The sequence below is a fragment of the Etheostoma cragini genome, chromosome 14 (assembly GCF_013103735.1).
Source record: "Etheostoma cragini isolate CJK2018 chromosome 14, CSU_Ecrag_1.0, whole genome shotgun sequence".
NCBI classification, from domain to species: domain Eukaryota; kingdom Metazoa; phylum Chordata; class Actinopteri; order Perciformes; family Percidae; genus Etheostoma; species Etheostoma cragini.
This window is the reverse complement of record NC_048420.1, coordinates 15,929,741-15,944,409: the sequence shown is the minus strand read 5'-3', so window position 1 is coordinate 15,944,409 and position 14,669 is coordinate 15,929,741. Positions and strand designations below refer to the sequence as shown.

General features: G+C 37.7%; 3 protein-coding genes and 1 long non-coding RNA gene across 6 annotated transcripts; 1 reads left to right on the top strand and 3 right to left on the bottom strand.

The window, feature by feature from the left end:
- Nucleotides 1-147: 147 nt before the first annotated feature.
- On the bottom strand, nucleotides 148-1,913 carry LOC117956876 (transmembrane protein 272-like). The gene is made up of 5 exons (XM_034892188.1): nucleotides 1,722-1,913; nucleotides 1,581-1,643; nucleotides 1,428-1,478; nucleotides 1,103-1,294; nucleotides 148-503 (listed from the first exon to the last, which is right to left on the bottom strand). Exons 2-5 carry the CDS (start codon nucleotides 1,639-1,641, stop codon nucleotides 244-246), a joined length of 564 nt encoding a protein of 187 aa, XP_034748079.1. The 5' UTR covers nucleotides 1,642-1,643; nucleotides 1,722-1,913; the 3' UTR covers nucleotides 148-243.
- Nucleotides 1,914-2,782: 869 nt separating this feature from the next.
- si:dkey-266f7.9 (uncharacterized protein LOC100006223 homolog) lies at nucleotides 2,783-8,912 on the bottom strand. 3 transcript variants are annotated; one of them, XM_034892744.1, is made up of 5 exons: nucleotides 8,895-8,912; nucleotides 5,663-5,757; nucleotides 4,850-4,933; nucleotides 3,792-4,362; nucleotides 2,783-3,397 (listed from the first exon to the last, which is right to left on the bottom strand). In XM_034892744.1, the coding sequence occupies exons 3-5, from the start codon at nucleotides 4,918-4,920 to the stop codon at nucleotides 3,035-3,037; spliced, it is 1,005 nt and encodes a 334-aa protein (XP_034748635.1). In that variant the 5' UTR covers nucleotides 4,921-4,933; nucleotides 5,663-5,757; nucleotides 8,895-8,912; the 3' UTR covers nucleotides 2,783-3,034. The 3 variants fall into 3 exon arrangements, with proteins under 3 accessions (XP_034748635.1, XP_034748633.1, XP_034748634.1); XM_034892742.1 differs by lacking the exon at nucleotides 8,895-8,912 and having other exon boundaries at nucleotides 5,663-5,869; XM_034892743.1 differs by lacking the exon at nucleotides 8,895-8,912 and having other exon boundaries at nucleotides 5,717-5,853.
- A 994-nt stretch (nucleotides 8,913-9,906) lies between these two features.
- Nucleotides 9,907-11,781, bottom strand: LOC117957118. The gene is made up of 2 exons (XR_004659442.1): nucleotides 11,668-11,781; nucleotides 9,907-11,325 (listed from the first exon to the last, which is right to left on the bottom strand). It is a non-coding gene; the product is annotated as an uncharacterized LOC117957118 (long non-coding RNA).
- On the top strand, nucleotides 11,272-13,749 carry rpz2 (rapunzel 2). Its single transcript, XM_034892700.1, has 2 exons — nucleotides 11,272-11,399; nucleotides 12,487-13,749. The coding sequence occupies exon 2, from the start codon at nucleotides 12,540-12,542 to the stop codon at nucleotides 13,224-13,226; it is 687 nt and encodes a 228-aa protein (XP_034748591.1). The 5' UTR covers nucleotides 11,272-11,399; nucleotides 12,487-12,539; the 3' UTR covers nucleotides 13,227-13,749.
- The last annotated feature ends 920 nt before the right edge of the window (nucleotides 13,750-14,669 follow it).

The following is a 14,669-nucleotide window of genomic DNA, read 5'->3' as shown; positions in this document are numbered from 1 at the left end:
AAATGACATTTAACACACACACGCACGCACGCACACACACACACACACACACACACACACACACACATATATAAAAACACACTACCAATAAGAGTTTATAATCTATCTCAATGCTGAATCAATATAAGCTTCCACTAGCAAAAAACACAAATATACCTACCATAGCAGGACTGTCATAATCTGGGAAAAAGTTCCACTCTTGTCAATGTACATTCCTTAGACATTTGAAGACAAAAATTAAAATCACACATCACCAGCAGTGGGTTGAGAATCACTTGTTGCACCATAGAAACTAAAACGGCTGGGTATCAATCTGCGTCCCGCAATTACAGTGGTACAGCAGGTCAGCAGAGCGAAGCAGCATCCGCAGAAGAAGATGAAAGCCATAGCAACCCACACTAAGGTGGTGATAATGAAGGCAAACTGGTAGGTTGTCCTGTGGCAGGATCGAGATGTTCCAGGTGTGTAGATGGGGGGATAGACAGGATAAACCCAGATAGAGCCTGTGGGGGAACATTTTAATTTAATTTAGAGTTACGAATACAAACTAAACTGAAAGTAAATTCCCTGAAAATGTATATTCTCAATCAGCTATTTAACATGAGTGATCTGGTCCAACATGAACACAAACTGTTTGGTGTTCTGTCTGAGCTGTTTTAACTGGTTTAAAGTAGGCTTGAGGGAAAAACAGGATCAGGATTTAATAACATCTGAATCAGATTTTGATGACAGTTGGTGGGTTGTTTGGCCATTGTCAATCAAATCATTAAATTTGATAAAACCACACTTACACAGCACTGGCAGAACAGACTACTTGAGATTTTGAGTGTTTTTTTGTCTAACTTTAAAACCCCTGAAAACATGCCTTGAAATTTGATGTTGTGAATAAATACTTAAGAGGGGCTTTAAACTAAGCATTGCATGTGTTTTAAATTGTATTGAAGTAGAAGTATAACAATGCATTCCGTGAAATACTGATGGACAGAACTTGAGTTAAAATACTTAGTTACTTTACAACACTGTTGGATTCCATGCAAGCATGTAGAGACCAGAGAGATTTATCTTGGCATAAACACAACATCTTTATGACATTTCCTCCCACCTGCAATGAACCAGCAGAAACTGAAGAGGTGCAGGATGACCGTGCAGGCCGAGCACATGATGGAGACAACGCCATCCCCGGGGATGGCCCGGGTGTAGGTCAGAGACAGAGAGAGGAGGCTGGTCGTTCCCAGCACTATGAGGTAAATGGGGATGTTGGGCTGTAATGGACAACTGTTCAGATGTGTAACCCCTATGAAGCAGGTATCCAGAACCAGAAAAAAATGTCAATGTTAACAGAAGGATTATGAAAAAGTCCACAAAACATACTGCTTGCTGTCAAAAATCAGGGAATTGTTGCTAAGATCAAACGGTAGTAAACCCACCCAAACCAATGGCTGCAATCATAACCATCCACCAAATAATATTCATCACAACTATGAGAACAGAAGAGAGAGAGAGTCAAGGATGTGTATAACAGTAAAACATGAATTAAGGCAGAAGGCAGGCAGAAGTGCAATGGAGAAAAGCCTTCTAACCAAGTGATGAAATCAGCACGGCACTCTGAGGCCTGACTTCAGACTGTGGAGACGGGTTCATGTCTGCAGTAAAGAGGTCAAGTCATTATTATACACAAACATCAAAAGGAAGAGAATTTCAGCAGCATTGTGATACCATACCTGTCCAGCTCTGAATGGAGACAATTTAAAGCCTTTTTTCCTCTTCCAGTATTAACTAAATGAGTGTAGCATGAGTTAACTTTAGTCACTTCGTAACATGCTTTGCTGTTTGGGCAGGATGTTAAGACATAATGTTTCAAGCCAACGCATTTCAACAACCGTTTCGCAATACTCTCTGCGTTCATTACTAGGAGGAAATAATGATAAAAATCTGTTATCTGAAACTATCTGCATGCAAAGAGTGGTTTGAGCTACAAACCAGTCCCAAGAAGTCCTACTTCTCTTGCAAAGCACACTTTTCTGAAATTTTACATTTTGAAATTCATTGGTCAATGAATTGCTCAGACTGCATTGTCCAGCAAGACGGTCAATTAATGCAATCCAGCACTAAAAAGACAATGTGATGTACTTGCAGTTACACAGAAAGGAAACAATGTATTATCAGCTCTCATCAGTGTGCTAATAAATACACAGGGTGCACTTGCATCACACATTTTATCTTTTCTTTTTGTAATTTTCTGTGCAGTTGGTTAAACATCAATTAAGGCCTATGTTTTCATTTCAAATAAGGCTTGCTTCAATGGTTGGTTTTGAACAAACAAGTAAAAGCCAAAAGAATTATTGATGAAATCATTAGAAATAAAGCTCATGAGTTTTAAACAGGTAAACCGTGATGGCCAATTTCCTGCTTGTTTTCATTCTAATATCTGGATTCTTGCCAAAATGAACAGATCGCAGATTCTGCATATGTAGTAGTACTCCCCAAGACCTGTAACCAGACAGACAATGATTAGTAAAATGGGTTGAGTTCTCTTTCCTAAAAACCTTGTAAAGTGGGCCTTTAAAAAGTATTGAGTAAAATGATTTAAAAAAAGGTAACAGGAAACCACACAAAGACAATAAAGAGAAGCTAAAATGTTATTAAGAATGTGTCTCATGTTGTGTGACAGTTAAACTTGTGTTTGTGATACAAAGATTGACACGCTTGCTGGCTACCACCTCACACCTCAACGAGCCAGAGCAGTATTGTATATTAACAAAACAGCAGTTATAACGTATTGTTCACTGAAGTGTATTCCTGAAAAAAACTTTATTTTTCATTTTTATTTGGCATTTATTTTGTTTCCAGTATCTTCAGTGAATGACGCAACACAAAATGAGACGGTTTATCCAAGGTTGAATCTAGTTTGTTCCAGTAAAAGTTACGTAGTAAGGTTGCAACTATTAAATCCGAGCTACAACTGCAGTATTTGGTGTATAATGATGCCTCATTAGTTGTATGGAATATGCCTGTTCTACTGTTCCCTCATACTTTATTTGATTATCTTCTTTCTCAGTGAAGAAATTGTATGTTTCAAACCCTTGCTATGTACCACGTTAAAGGCCCGTCTTGTCTTTGTGACATCTTTCAGCTGGAAGTCAATGATCATTTGAATAATAGGAGCAGCTGGGAAGTCCATGCATATGATTCCAAAGCGCTGGTTCAGGTCCGTCTTGGCCCTCAGGTAGCCATAGAGTTGTGCATTGATGCGCTGAGCGACGGCTCTGGGGTACGCAAACACGCCCGCTCCACTGCTATAGGTGAGAAAGATCTGGGCCTTGTTTCCTACAGGTGCAGCCTCCAGATGTTTATAGACACTCTGCCACTTCTCCTCCAAATGCAGTAGTGTGGGTATCTACAGGAAATATCAAATGTTTAATAACCGACAAACATGATAGGAATTGCTTCTATTGTGAGCACCCACTGCCATGTTTTGGTCCTGTTTGCCAAGGGGTTGTCGTATCTTTTCAAATGTACATTGCACAGTTGGTGATCCTAACCCTTTGACCGCTCTACACTGCTTGACAACTGATTCCCCTCAGTTTATACATGCTTGGAGGATGTAATAGTACACCCTAAACTCAATTAGCTAAAGCATCCTACTCTGGGCTCAACTGGAACATTTAACAATCTATCAACCTTGTAAGTTTCTTCTTCTTTTCTTTTCTCCCTTTTCTTTTGATTTGCCTGTTTGGTGATATTTATTGGGAACATGTAATCGAAAATGTTTAAATAATACATTTTTATACCTTCCAGTGATCAGCTATGTCCAGGGAACCATAACGCATCCCTAAGTCTGGCCCGGAAAAGTCTTGCAGGACAATGAGTTTCCCTCTGGCCTCTCTCATGGTCGGGACAAGCCGGCTGTGCCATAGCAGGTCCCAGTGGGCATAGCGATCGATGTAGTCCACGGCAGCACCGTATATGTCATTGGTCTCACTGAACTCCTCCTTCAAACGCATCAGCACTGTCTCACTGGGATATTCTCGAAGGAAGTCAGCCACACCTTCAAGCACATGGCCAAAGTGTGCCCGCTGATAGGCAACCCCGTGATGGATGGTGAGGTTTCCCTTAATGTGCCGGACACGGATGTCAAGGAAGCGGACGCCGGCTCGGAGTTGGGAGGACAAGCTCCAGGTCTGGCACTCAGCATACACACCTCCATACAGGGCCATGGTGTTGTGCGTCCCAGGGATGGTGACCTCAGACAGAGACTGATCATCGGGGATGCTGGCCATCCAGGACGGGTTGAGGAACTCCGGGTTAGGTGTGTCATCATAGTCAGGCCTCTGAATGGCACCAGAACTTAAACCAATGGCTCTAAAACATAACAGAGAGGCATAGTCTTTGTAGTAAATAATTCAGGTTTTCACAGGAGACTTTTCTTGTTCACAGAGAATATCAAAGGTTGGAGTCTTATTGTTCATGATGTGGGTGTGTAACTGTCCACATTGGCGATAGTTATATTTATGTGTAAAAAAGCTGTTGGATTTATTGATTGTTACTCAAGTAAAAATAAATGATAATAAAAACTGAATTTCATATAAAACATAACACAGAAATGCAAATGAAATAAATTTACACTCAATTATAGCCATTGTTGGTTTTAGCTTTGTAATTAACAATGTTTTTTCCTATTTCTCCTATTCGTGATGTATGTATTTGTTGTATTTGTTGAGTGAAAAGCTGTGGTGTAAAGATAAATAAAGTTGTACTAAATTGAATTGTATTAAAATGTATGTGAATGAATACAATAATGTTTAGTGTGTCAGAATTATCAATCTGGCACCTTTTTCAGTTTACTCACCCCACTAGCACCATCAGCTCAATTAACAGCTTCTGCATTTTCATTGCACGTCCTCTGATGCCGCTCATCATTGATTGATTAGTTCTGATGATAAGCAAGAAAAATACAACTGAGGTCAGCATATAATTAAATGTAACTTTACAAACTAGCCAAGAGGATGGTCATTTAATCAGCAAGTGCTAGAATAATATATTTATTAATAAAATATCACTAAACTGGTTAACAGAACAATGAGATCAATAATCAAAACAGACTGTACATTTAGGACAGACAGGCTGCACAAGAGCTAGAACTTTAATGGTAACACTTTGAGTTTTCTACATAAGAGTGACATGAAGCAGCCATGAACACATGACACACACATGACACTGTCATGACACAGTCATGACGCATGAACCCTAACCTTAACCCTAACAATAACCATAATTTACAGCTTTATGTCACAACCGTTTATGACTTGTTTATAATGACAGTGTCATGTTATTGTCGTCTAGGAAACTGCGAGTACATTGTAACCACTTTAATAAATCAATATTTGTTCAATATCTGTTGAAATAAAACAGAGTGGATGATAGTAAAACTAAATTTCCCATCAGCTCTAATTCTCTCAAGCTTCCATGCACCTGCCTATTACTAAAAAAAAAAGAAAAAACTTGCCGGCCAATATAAAAAACAAACAAACAGTGGAAACAATTCGATCCCATTCTGAGCTGAGGTCGACCTCAGCTAACCCCTCCAGGCCATTTCAATGGCAGGTTTAAACCTTTTTAATCCCAAAACTGAACCAAATAATCCATGGCTGCTTGGTCAAACCTGCTGATGTTTTGTTTTGATGTGCTGCTCTGGTCCGCTCCAGACAGTTTGTACCTGAAACCAGAAGGTGTTGGTCCTCCGTCCGGTCCGGGTGCCTCAGAACAGAAAGAGGGGAGAGAGAGAGAGAGAGAAATGGAGGGGTTCAGAGGCAAAATGACAGAGTCCGTGTGTCGAGCTGGGATGTTATTGTGGGAAATACCATAGAGGAGCAGCTGAGCTCTACCCAACAGAGAAGGGGTGGGAGTTAAAGTGTTTATGTGAGTCAGGGCTATTCATCTGATCACATCCCTCATTTATTGTGGTCCAGAAACAGCAAAAAACCAAGTGAAATCAAAATGAATCCAATAAATTAGTGAATGTAGTGTTAAAGGTTTCTTTAAGACCACGTTGTTGCCTTTCTGCAACATTGCCATAGTCTTATTTAATAAATAAAAAACTGTTCGGAGAGTTGCTGTAAGTGTAAAAGGCTAAAAAGATTTCAAATTCCAATTTGAATCTTGTCAGAAAAATTACTTTATTACTTGTATAATTTGTTTTAGCTACCACATCATTAAGGACTTGTCTACGTGCATTGACTACAGGTGCATCTTTTCCCACCGTTAGTGAAAGCTCAAAAGTAGGCCACATATTGATAAGATGTGTGTCAATACAAAAGTAAGAATTTCAATAGAGATAGTGTTGTTTTGTTAGAAAAATGTCATATGTTATGATACATAGATAGATAGTCTTTGTTATTAGACTCACCCATAAAAATATACTTTTTCCTCTGATTATTATTAAAAGTGTTACGTTGTGCATAAGCTACCCGAATACCATGTTGTACTAATAACTCTAAACAAGATAACCATGGAGCCATCATCTGTCCTTGTGAAAGGCACAGGATGTTTCTGGGGGCAGAGCAGGTAGAGGAGATTCCCAGACCCAATGAGATATACTGACAACATCGACTTTGTTATGGCGTTGTATTAACATCCACTTTGTATAAATAAGCAGCTGTAGAGAGCTTCTAGTTGGGCATTTTCTGTACTATTCTGTAGAGTGGAAACCGTCTCCTTGTGTTCACTAGTAAAAATTAACTTTGATATACAATGCTCTCTGTCTAAGTTTTGGGTTAGATATGAGTATAGTAAAGTTTACACAAGTGTTTTCGCATATAAAAGGCTATTTTAAGAATACATTATACTAAAGGAAATGTAGCAGTATATCAGTTTTTGTTGGCTGCTATGATTGGCCATATATTTAATTGAATTATATAAAGAAAAACGAACCAAATTACAGAAACACTCAGCACTGGGAATATCAAATACCCAACAAGAAGTATTTAGCTTTCTGTAATTATGTCATATTAATACGTCTCAAATTTCCCATACAGATTCAATTGGTTTGGTTATAAAAAATCATAAAGAAAAAGCACATAACACAAAAAGCCATTATGCATAAAATTAGGTTTAATGTTAATATCTAGTAAACATCTGGCTCTGTTTGACTTGAACCTAACATAAAAACTTAACATAACGATACAACTGCAAAAACTACAAAAAATAAATAAAGTTGTGGGAAAGTAGTCTGGGGTTTTGAATGGTTCCTGCATCTGTATTATTATTGTGTTATTGTAACAAACATTGGCTGCACTCTAAAGAAAGGTATTGCATTAACTTACAATGATGGTATGAAATAATTAAATTATACATTTTTGCAAGCAGATTGATGGATGAGAAAAATAAAGTTACCACCTGATGCAAGAAGCTGCTGTCCCACTATTTATTTATTTAGAGTCGCCATTAGGTGTTCCAGAAACAACAACTTTTCTTCTTGGGGTCCACACAACCAATAAGTATGCAACATGACTGTACATTTTTCAAATTGTCTCAATGGTTTCGAAAGACCGCAGCTCCCTCACGGATCAGATAAACTATCTGCCAAATGTACTGCGGATTACAGCTCAGAGCACAGAGTAATGTATCCCTCAGAGTCTACAGACTGAGGCAGTGTTAAGTCCTGAGCTCCGAGGGGTCATGGAAAGTGAATCTGGTGTATCTGGTGTGTGTGTGCGTGTGTGTGAATGTAGCACATTGGAAAGTCTGCAGATGTTTTTTTTGTTTTGTCTCATATCACTATGCGGGACGTCAAATATTACATAACGGACTTGTCCTTGTCCTGTTTAATATTTGGTCAGCTGTAAATACAGACTGTATATACAGAGTGTCCATGCGAGAAATTCCTCCAATTAAAAAAAAAAATTAATCACGTTTATTTACTTTTATCAGAGAAATGTACACATTTATTTCTATAAAATAAACAGTAAAGCAAACGGAATTAGAAATACCGCCTTGCGGTTGCATGCATCTGCCAGCAGTTAACATCCATGTAAGTCCAGACTCAGTGAATAATTTGAAGGAATTTAATAAAAAGTATTAAGCATATTTTTGGGCAAAACATGACTACTTCACACACATTTTTACCCTGGCATCACAAAACATCTAAACAATCACATTTTCAAGACTAATGTCACCATTCAGTATGTGACCAAATGTCTCCCCATCTGTTCCTAAGTTTTAATGTTAATTTACGGCCGGAAAAGTACAACGTTTTTTTGCAGAAAATTATGATATCAAATGTCATCACTTTATCATTGCATCCTGTTAGACATTTGTGCGTAATTATGTCATAATTAAGAGTATTCATTCTGGAGTTAAGGCCAAAAATGTGTTTTGTGAGGTCACAGTGACCTTGACCTTTGACCGACAAATTCTAATCAGTTCATCTTTGAATCTAAGTGGACGTTTGTTCCAAATTTATAAAAACATAATGCCACAGGTCACATCTGTAAACAACGCAGGGCCATAAAAATGTGTTTCTATGTGTGACACACTATCCATTATCCTGTTATCAGTAACTGCATTAACAATACTCTTAAGTGATTTGTCAATGATTTGGCATCAATTCATTTAATTATTGTTTGTTGTTAGAACCTCTAGTGAAGTTGACATAATATAAATATTTAAGGTAAGGTGCCTGGGGGTACAAGAAGCTGAGAAGGAGACAGTCATGTATTGCAGTGTGCCACAGTGTAATTCTTTATACTACCACCAGATGGGACCAAAGTGATACATCTTCAAAACTTGGCTTTAGGTTTTTGTATGCTTGTATGAAAGTACAAAAGGCTTTCAACATTTAATAATGCATTTCAAATGACCTTTTAGTATGAAATGTACTATATGAATTCACTTACCTTTTCCTGCCACAGTCAGAGCCTACAGAGCTGTTCCAAAGGATGATGAGTATGATATTCGGAAAAAAGTGGACCAAGGGCTGGGAGGACAACCGGAAGAAGTTTCAAGAGAACATAAAAAAACAGAGAGAGACGGTCCTGCAAGTTTGGTGGAAAATAAAATTCATATCTTCAGCTGTTCAAAGATAAATAGTCAATCAGCTCATCATAGTACAGTATCGTAAATGACGAAAGCCACGACTGCACTTGTTTCTGCACTTTCATTACTGAATTATTTTGGCTTCAGTAGCAACATTGTTTTAATATTTCTGTTTTAAAGTAAATGCATGATTCAGTGCATGCATGCAGATTAGGTTTTAAACAAAAAGAGTTGATTGTTTTTATTACTATCAGCAGCACAAAAATACAGAATAATTACAGTTCTCTTTGTTTACATTTTTTTCTCATTTGCTAGAACACATTGTAAGTTCAAAAGTTACATTTTCAAAACAGTTAACAAACAGTCCTAGACTGAAATGAAATGTGTTTGCTCTACTAATGCTCTATGACTTACAAAATTTTTTTTAACATACGTCAAAAGCAAATATTTCTTTCAAACAACACGTGGTCAAATGAATATATTCTTTCAATCAATAGTTACACAATGGGTAACAAAATACAGCTATCAATATGAACTAGTTTAACCTTAATTTGTGCTTTATGCATGTGCCATTCGTTTGTACTTCACATGTATGTAATAGAATGTGCCAAAAAAATGGATGCATGGATTGTTTTGGTATTTTTCCCTCCAAAATTGATCTTACTAGAGAAAACAACCCTGCTGCACTCGGAACCTGCACATATTTAAATTACTTAAATTACCTTTAAAAAAGAAAAAAAGAGTGACCTTAAATAAATGAGTTTTCATTATTTATTGTATTTTTCTGTACAAAAATGAATGTGTATGACATGTAAGACTTACACTGAGCACCAAGAGTAGAAAAAAATGAACATTCATTATAGTACAGGTTTCTACTGCATTCTTACTTAACCATAAAAAACTAAAAAGAATGCCGCCCAAATGCAGAAATACTGTAATGTCATTCTTTTTGACTGGACCACAACAGCCCTGGGCTAGGTTTTGACCTAGTCTAAGACCGATTGTTGATTGAAGAGTTGTGCGAAGGAGTTTCACGCATTTGCATCAGAGATTCATAATTGTGAAAGTCATTTCTATCAGCTTTGAATACCTATTTCTTTTGTTAACAAAGTTAATCTAAACAAGTACATTTTCTATTAGGTCTGTGTTAAGTGTTTTGAAAAAGGATGTGAGAAATGTGTGAAACCAATTTAAAAAAGTGATAATGAAGACCAAGTGGTTCATAGTTTCATTATGCATGTCTTTGCAATAGAAAAATGGAACACCTTCTGGGCCGTAGCTCTGATTGAGGACACAGAGGTCATGTCTTTGGAATTGTTTCTAAGAATTTGTGGGTTTTAATGATCTGTGGTGGAGTTTACTTTGTACTGTAAGCCTTACAATAACAATAAAAAATGAATAAAGGTTTTTTAATAATTCTCTAGCATAATTACTTTCTAGCATTGCGGATAATTTCTTTTGGGGATGTGTGCTGGGGGAATAATAACTGAAGATCTCAGTATCACTGAAATCCTGGCTATGAATGTTGTATGTATGTATTCACCATGGGGCCACAAGCTTATTCTGTCTTTTAATATGATACCTGTAACATTGTTCCCGGAAAGAAATGTTGCTGTCAAATGTTTTAAACATATGTTTTGCTATATTTCATTTCCAGTTTACATTTACACTTCAGTTGCACCATATATCCTAATTAGATAATTTTGGTTATTGTGAATATTAAGATTTTAGTTTCACAGACCATGCAAATGTATAAATGAGAGGCAAATTCTATTTTGAAAAATGTTCAAATGTAATGTTTAATGCGGTGAACACAGCAAAAAAATGATAATTCCATTGTATTTTGAAACCTTGGCAAATCCAATCAAATCCATCCGCTTGTCTTTTATAAGTGAGAAAATTAATCTTCTGTAATTTGGGAGAACTGACCCTTTACATCCTTAGTGTTCTGAGAATTTAACCGCTAAAAGATATGTTTAAATGTCTCAATCTGGCATTATCAGTGATACTCAGACATAAAACTGATCCTGTTTCCTGGTTGTAAAGTGTGGCATTGTGTTCTACTTCTATACTAATAATCACTGTGGTATCTGGTTGCCCATACTGGTTTGGAAGGTGTGGGGACCAGTGAATAAAACAACACAATGAAAAACATATCCTGTCATTCACTGCCTGTGTTGCAGCCGCAGTCTATCTGGAGGATCTTCCCTCATCCAATCAGCACGCGGCATGCATGAGTCACTTCCTTGTGTTAACTCCCCTCTTTGGCAGGAAGGGGCTGTCCTTATTTGACTAGTAAGGAAAATGGTAGAAAGGAAAGTCAGACGGCTTCAGTACACAGAGTGATTCCAACAGTTTTATCACTGGTGAGTAAATATTTGTTGCCTTAGTGCTTTCTAATCTATGATCTGAAGGATGTGTAAACTCTGTTTGATAGCTGAGTCAGCTAAGACTGTTAAAAAGAATGTGAAAGATGGTTGATTTATCTGCGTGTGTGGTTGGGAATCAGGAAATGAGAGAGGCTGGAAAGCAAACAAAATAGCACATCTTTAATTAAATTTAATGCTGCCAAATAACCACTGGAGGTTATTTAAATGAATAGAGAATATCCATCTTAAGATCACGAGATGGAACCATTTGTTTATTTCCAGTCTTTCTTGTGTAACATGTTAAGAAGACACACCCACTGTTTATTTTTCCTGCAGGACAACAATGAAAAGGATGATCAATGTCAAAACTATGAGAAGGATGCAGCAAAGATTAATTAGGGTTTGTGGTTTCAAAAACTAGTTGTAGATTTCTGACAGGTCATCTGTAATACTGCGTTTAAGTGTTTTATTTTAAACAATGTTTGCTCTTTTTTAACTAAATGCTTAATTCTTTTGTTCAGTGGCAAAAAACACATTTAATCTTTAGCTGCAACAATTAGTTGATTAATTAATTGACAAAAAAATGAATAGGAAACTATTAATATGATAGATTAATTGCTCAAGTAATATTTTAAAGCTTAAATGCCAAAGACCAACTTGTTCCAGCACTTTCAAGTGGTTTAAATCTTTTGTGATATTAAACTAAATATCTTTGGGTTTAAGTCTATTCAGACAAAAGAAGCAACATCAACATGTTAGTTAAATCTATGTGTAACACTGCAGACAACGTGAACCCTCATTGTGACCTGTTGCTGGTTACATTAGACTGTAAGATGATACCTTCTGCAATATGGCGTGTATGCAGCAGCTGGTGACATCTGTGCTGTAGTAACACCCCGGAGAGAATTTTTAAGGTAATGCAGAAAGAAGCAACGTTTGAGACCCTCTTTGACCAATTCTTTTGGTAAAGCTTTTAGATTGTGGTCAGAAGCGGAAGCTCCCATGTAGAGTACAGATTCAGTTTTAAAACTATACTAATTGTATTTTGAACATATGGTGATTGTTTTTTTGGGTATCTCTCCAGCTTCCAGACTCACTTTTTGTGAACCTTAACGTGGCAGAAGAAAAGCAGTAGTGATGGCTGATGCAGCGAAGATCAAGAAAACTGCAGTCAAGGTGCTGTTCTGCGTAGAGAAGGTGTCCTCCTTTGCCTCCTCCATCGACCCCATCTTTGGCATAGTCTCGTCCCTGGTTGGGGTGGCTCGGAAAGGCCTAATTACTGAGGAGGGCCACGCTCTAGACAAGGAATTCCAGCCGCTTCACACCAAACTGGAGAGCATCTCTGAAAAGAACCAACAATGCCTGAGGCAGATCCGCATCGACGAGGTAAACGAAACATACGGCAAGTACGAGGAGTACATCAAGCACCAGTACACTGCCTTCAACAACATGGTGTTGCAGGTGAAGAAAGATCCAGACAACACCAAACGCTACATGAAGACCTTTGAGAAGATTTATGAGAGGGACAAGAGTGACATGAGCCTGGATGTGTACTACCGCGGTGTGATGGGTAGCAAGTTGCTGTTTGGAAGACCCCTGCTAAAGGTGTACCTGGACAACTGCAACGGAGACCGGGAGATCATGGAGCGCCGCTGTTCACACATCACCCACCTGTTCCACATGGGCCTCATCGCCCTCATGGCCTACACAGCTGTTACAGAGGATGACGAAGACGAAGTGCGGGAGAAGTGGACCAAGAGGGTTGAGGACATCCAACAGAAGATGCAAGAGGTGCTCAGTCAGTGCAAAGACAACTCGTCCTGAACATGGACCAGCAGAGAGGACGCCCAGGAACAAGCTGTGGACCAATGAAAAAAGACTAAATATGTTATAATATAGGCCTATATATATTTCTAATTAAAACCAAAGCCATGCTTTCATTTGTGCACTTCTTGAGCTGCACCTGATATTCTTATTGCAGCGTTTTAGTTATTGTTTCAACATTGTATGTCATTTTTTGTTTAAAAGAGACCACTATATGTTTCAGTTGCTTCTTGTTACATGCCAATGAATGCTGAAGTTTTATACAATCTCTTCAATTAAAATGTACATATTATTAGTCGATAAAATTGTATATTAGTGAAATCCATTTAATCCACACTAACATCAACAATCATGAATTGGTCATAAGGCTGTGTATAGAGGCATACTTCTGAATTCAACATGAATAACTACATACATACTTTGAATTCTTGAAAAACAGCTCTCAGTACTTCTGTTGAATTTACCTTACCCTACGTGAAACAAAATCGCTATTGAGATACCAGGTAAACAATAAACTCATAAACTATTTGTGTCTTATGTCTAACAATATGTCAAGAAATTCAACCCATTAATGAGGGGTACAACCAGTGGGAAATGCAGATAAGCTTATCATAGCATAAAAACTGCAAACAGAAGATAACAGCTGGTCTGGGTTTTCCATTGGTAACTAAATCTGCCTACTAACTAGCACCAAACATGTGGCAAGTGTGTTTGTTTCGACAAGGGCCTTGCTGGGGCCAGTCACAGACTGATGGCAGCATTATAAGGCCCAATAGTTTCTGTGATAACAGAATCATGGACAGAATTGCAAGATTGAGAATAAAATAAAAGCTAAACAGATTCGATGGGACCCTATTTTGAATCAGCGCTAAAAGCCGACTGAAGATTTGAAAATGTGACTATGTCTAAGATTCAATTTGAGCCGCCCCATTGTAACTGTAGTACTGTAACGTCTTTATATACTTTACCTACATTACGAAATATATCCCAGTGGCTTAGGCCTGGTGAGGGGCAACTAGGCCAGAGATCTTCAACAGGGGGTCCGGGGCCCCTAGGGGTCCTCAAAGTTACTGCAAGGGGGGCACCTCATTATTGTTAAGTCTTTTGTAAAAAATGTAAATGTCTTAACATGAATCCAACATTTATTTGCAAATATAAATCAGCCTATTTTTACAGCACAGTAAAGGGCGAAAGTTAGAACACACTTTCTCATTCATTGCGTTTCATTTATTTTCATGACTATTTAGATTGTATATTATCACTGAAGGCATCAAAACTATCAATAAACACATGTGAAAATATGTCTTATATTCTAGTTCCTTCAAAGTAGCCACCCTTTGGTCTGATAACTGCTTTGTAAACTCTTGGCATTCTCTTGATGAGCTTTAAGAGGTAGTCACCTAAAATAGTTTCCCAACAGTCTTGAAGGAGTTCCCAGAGATG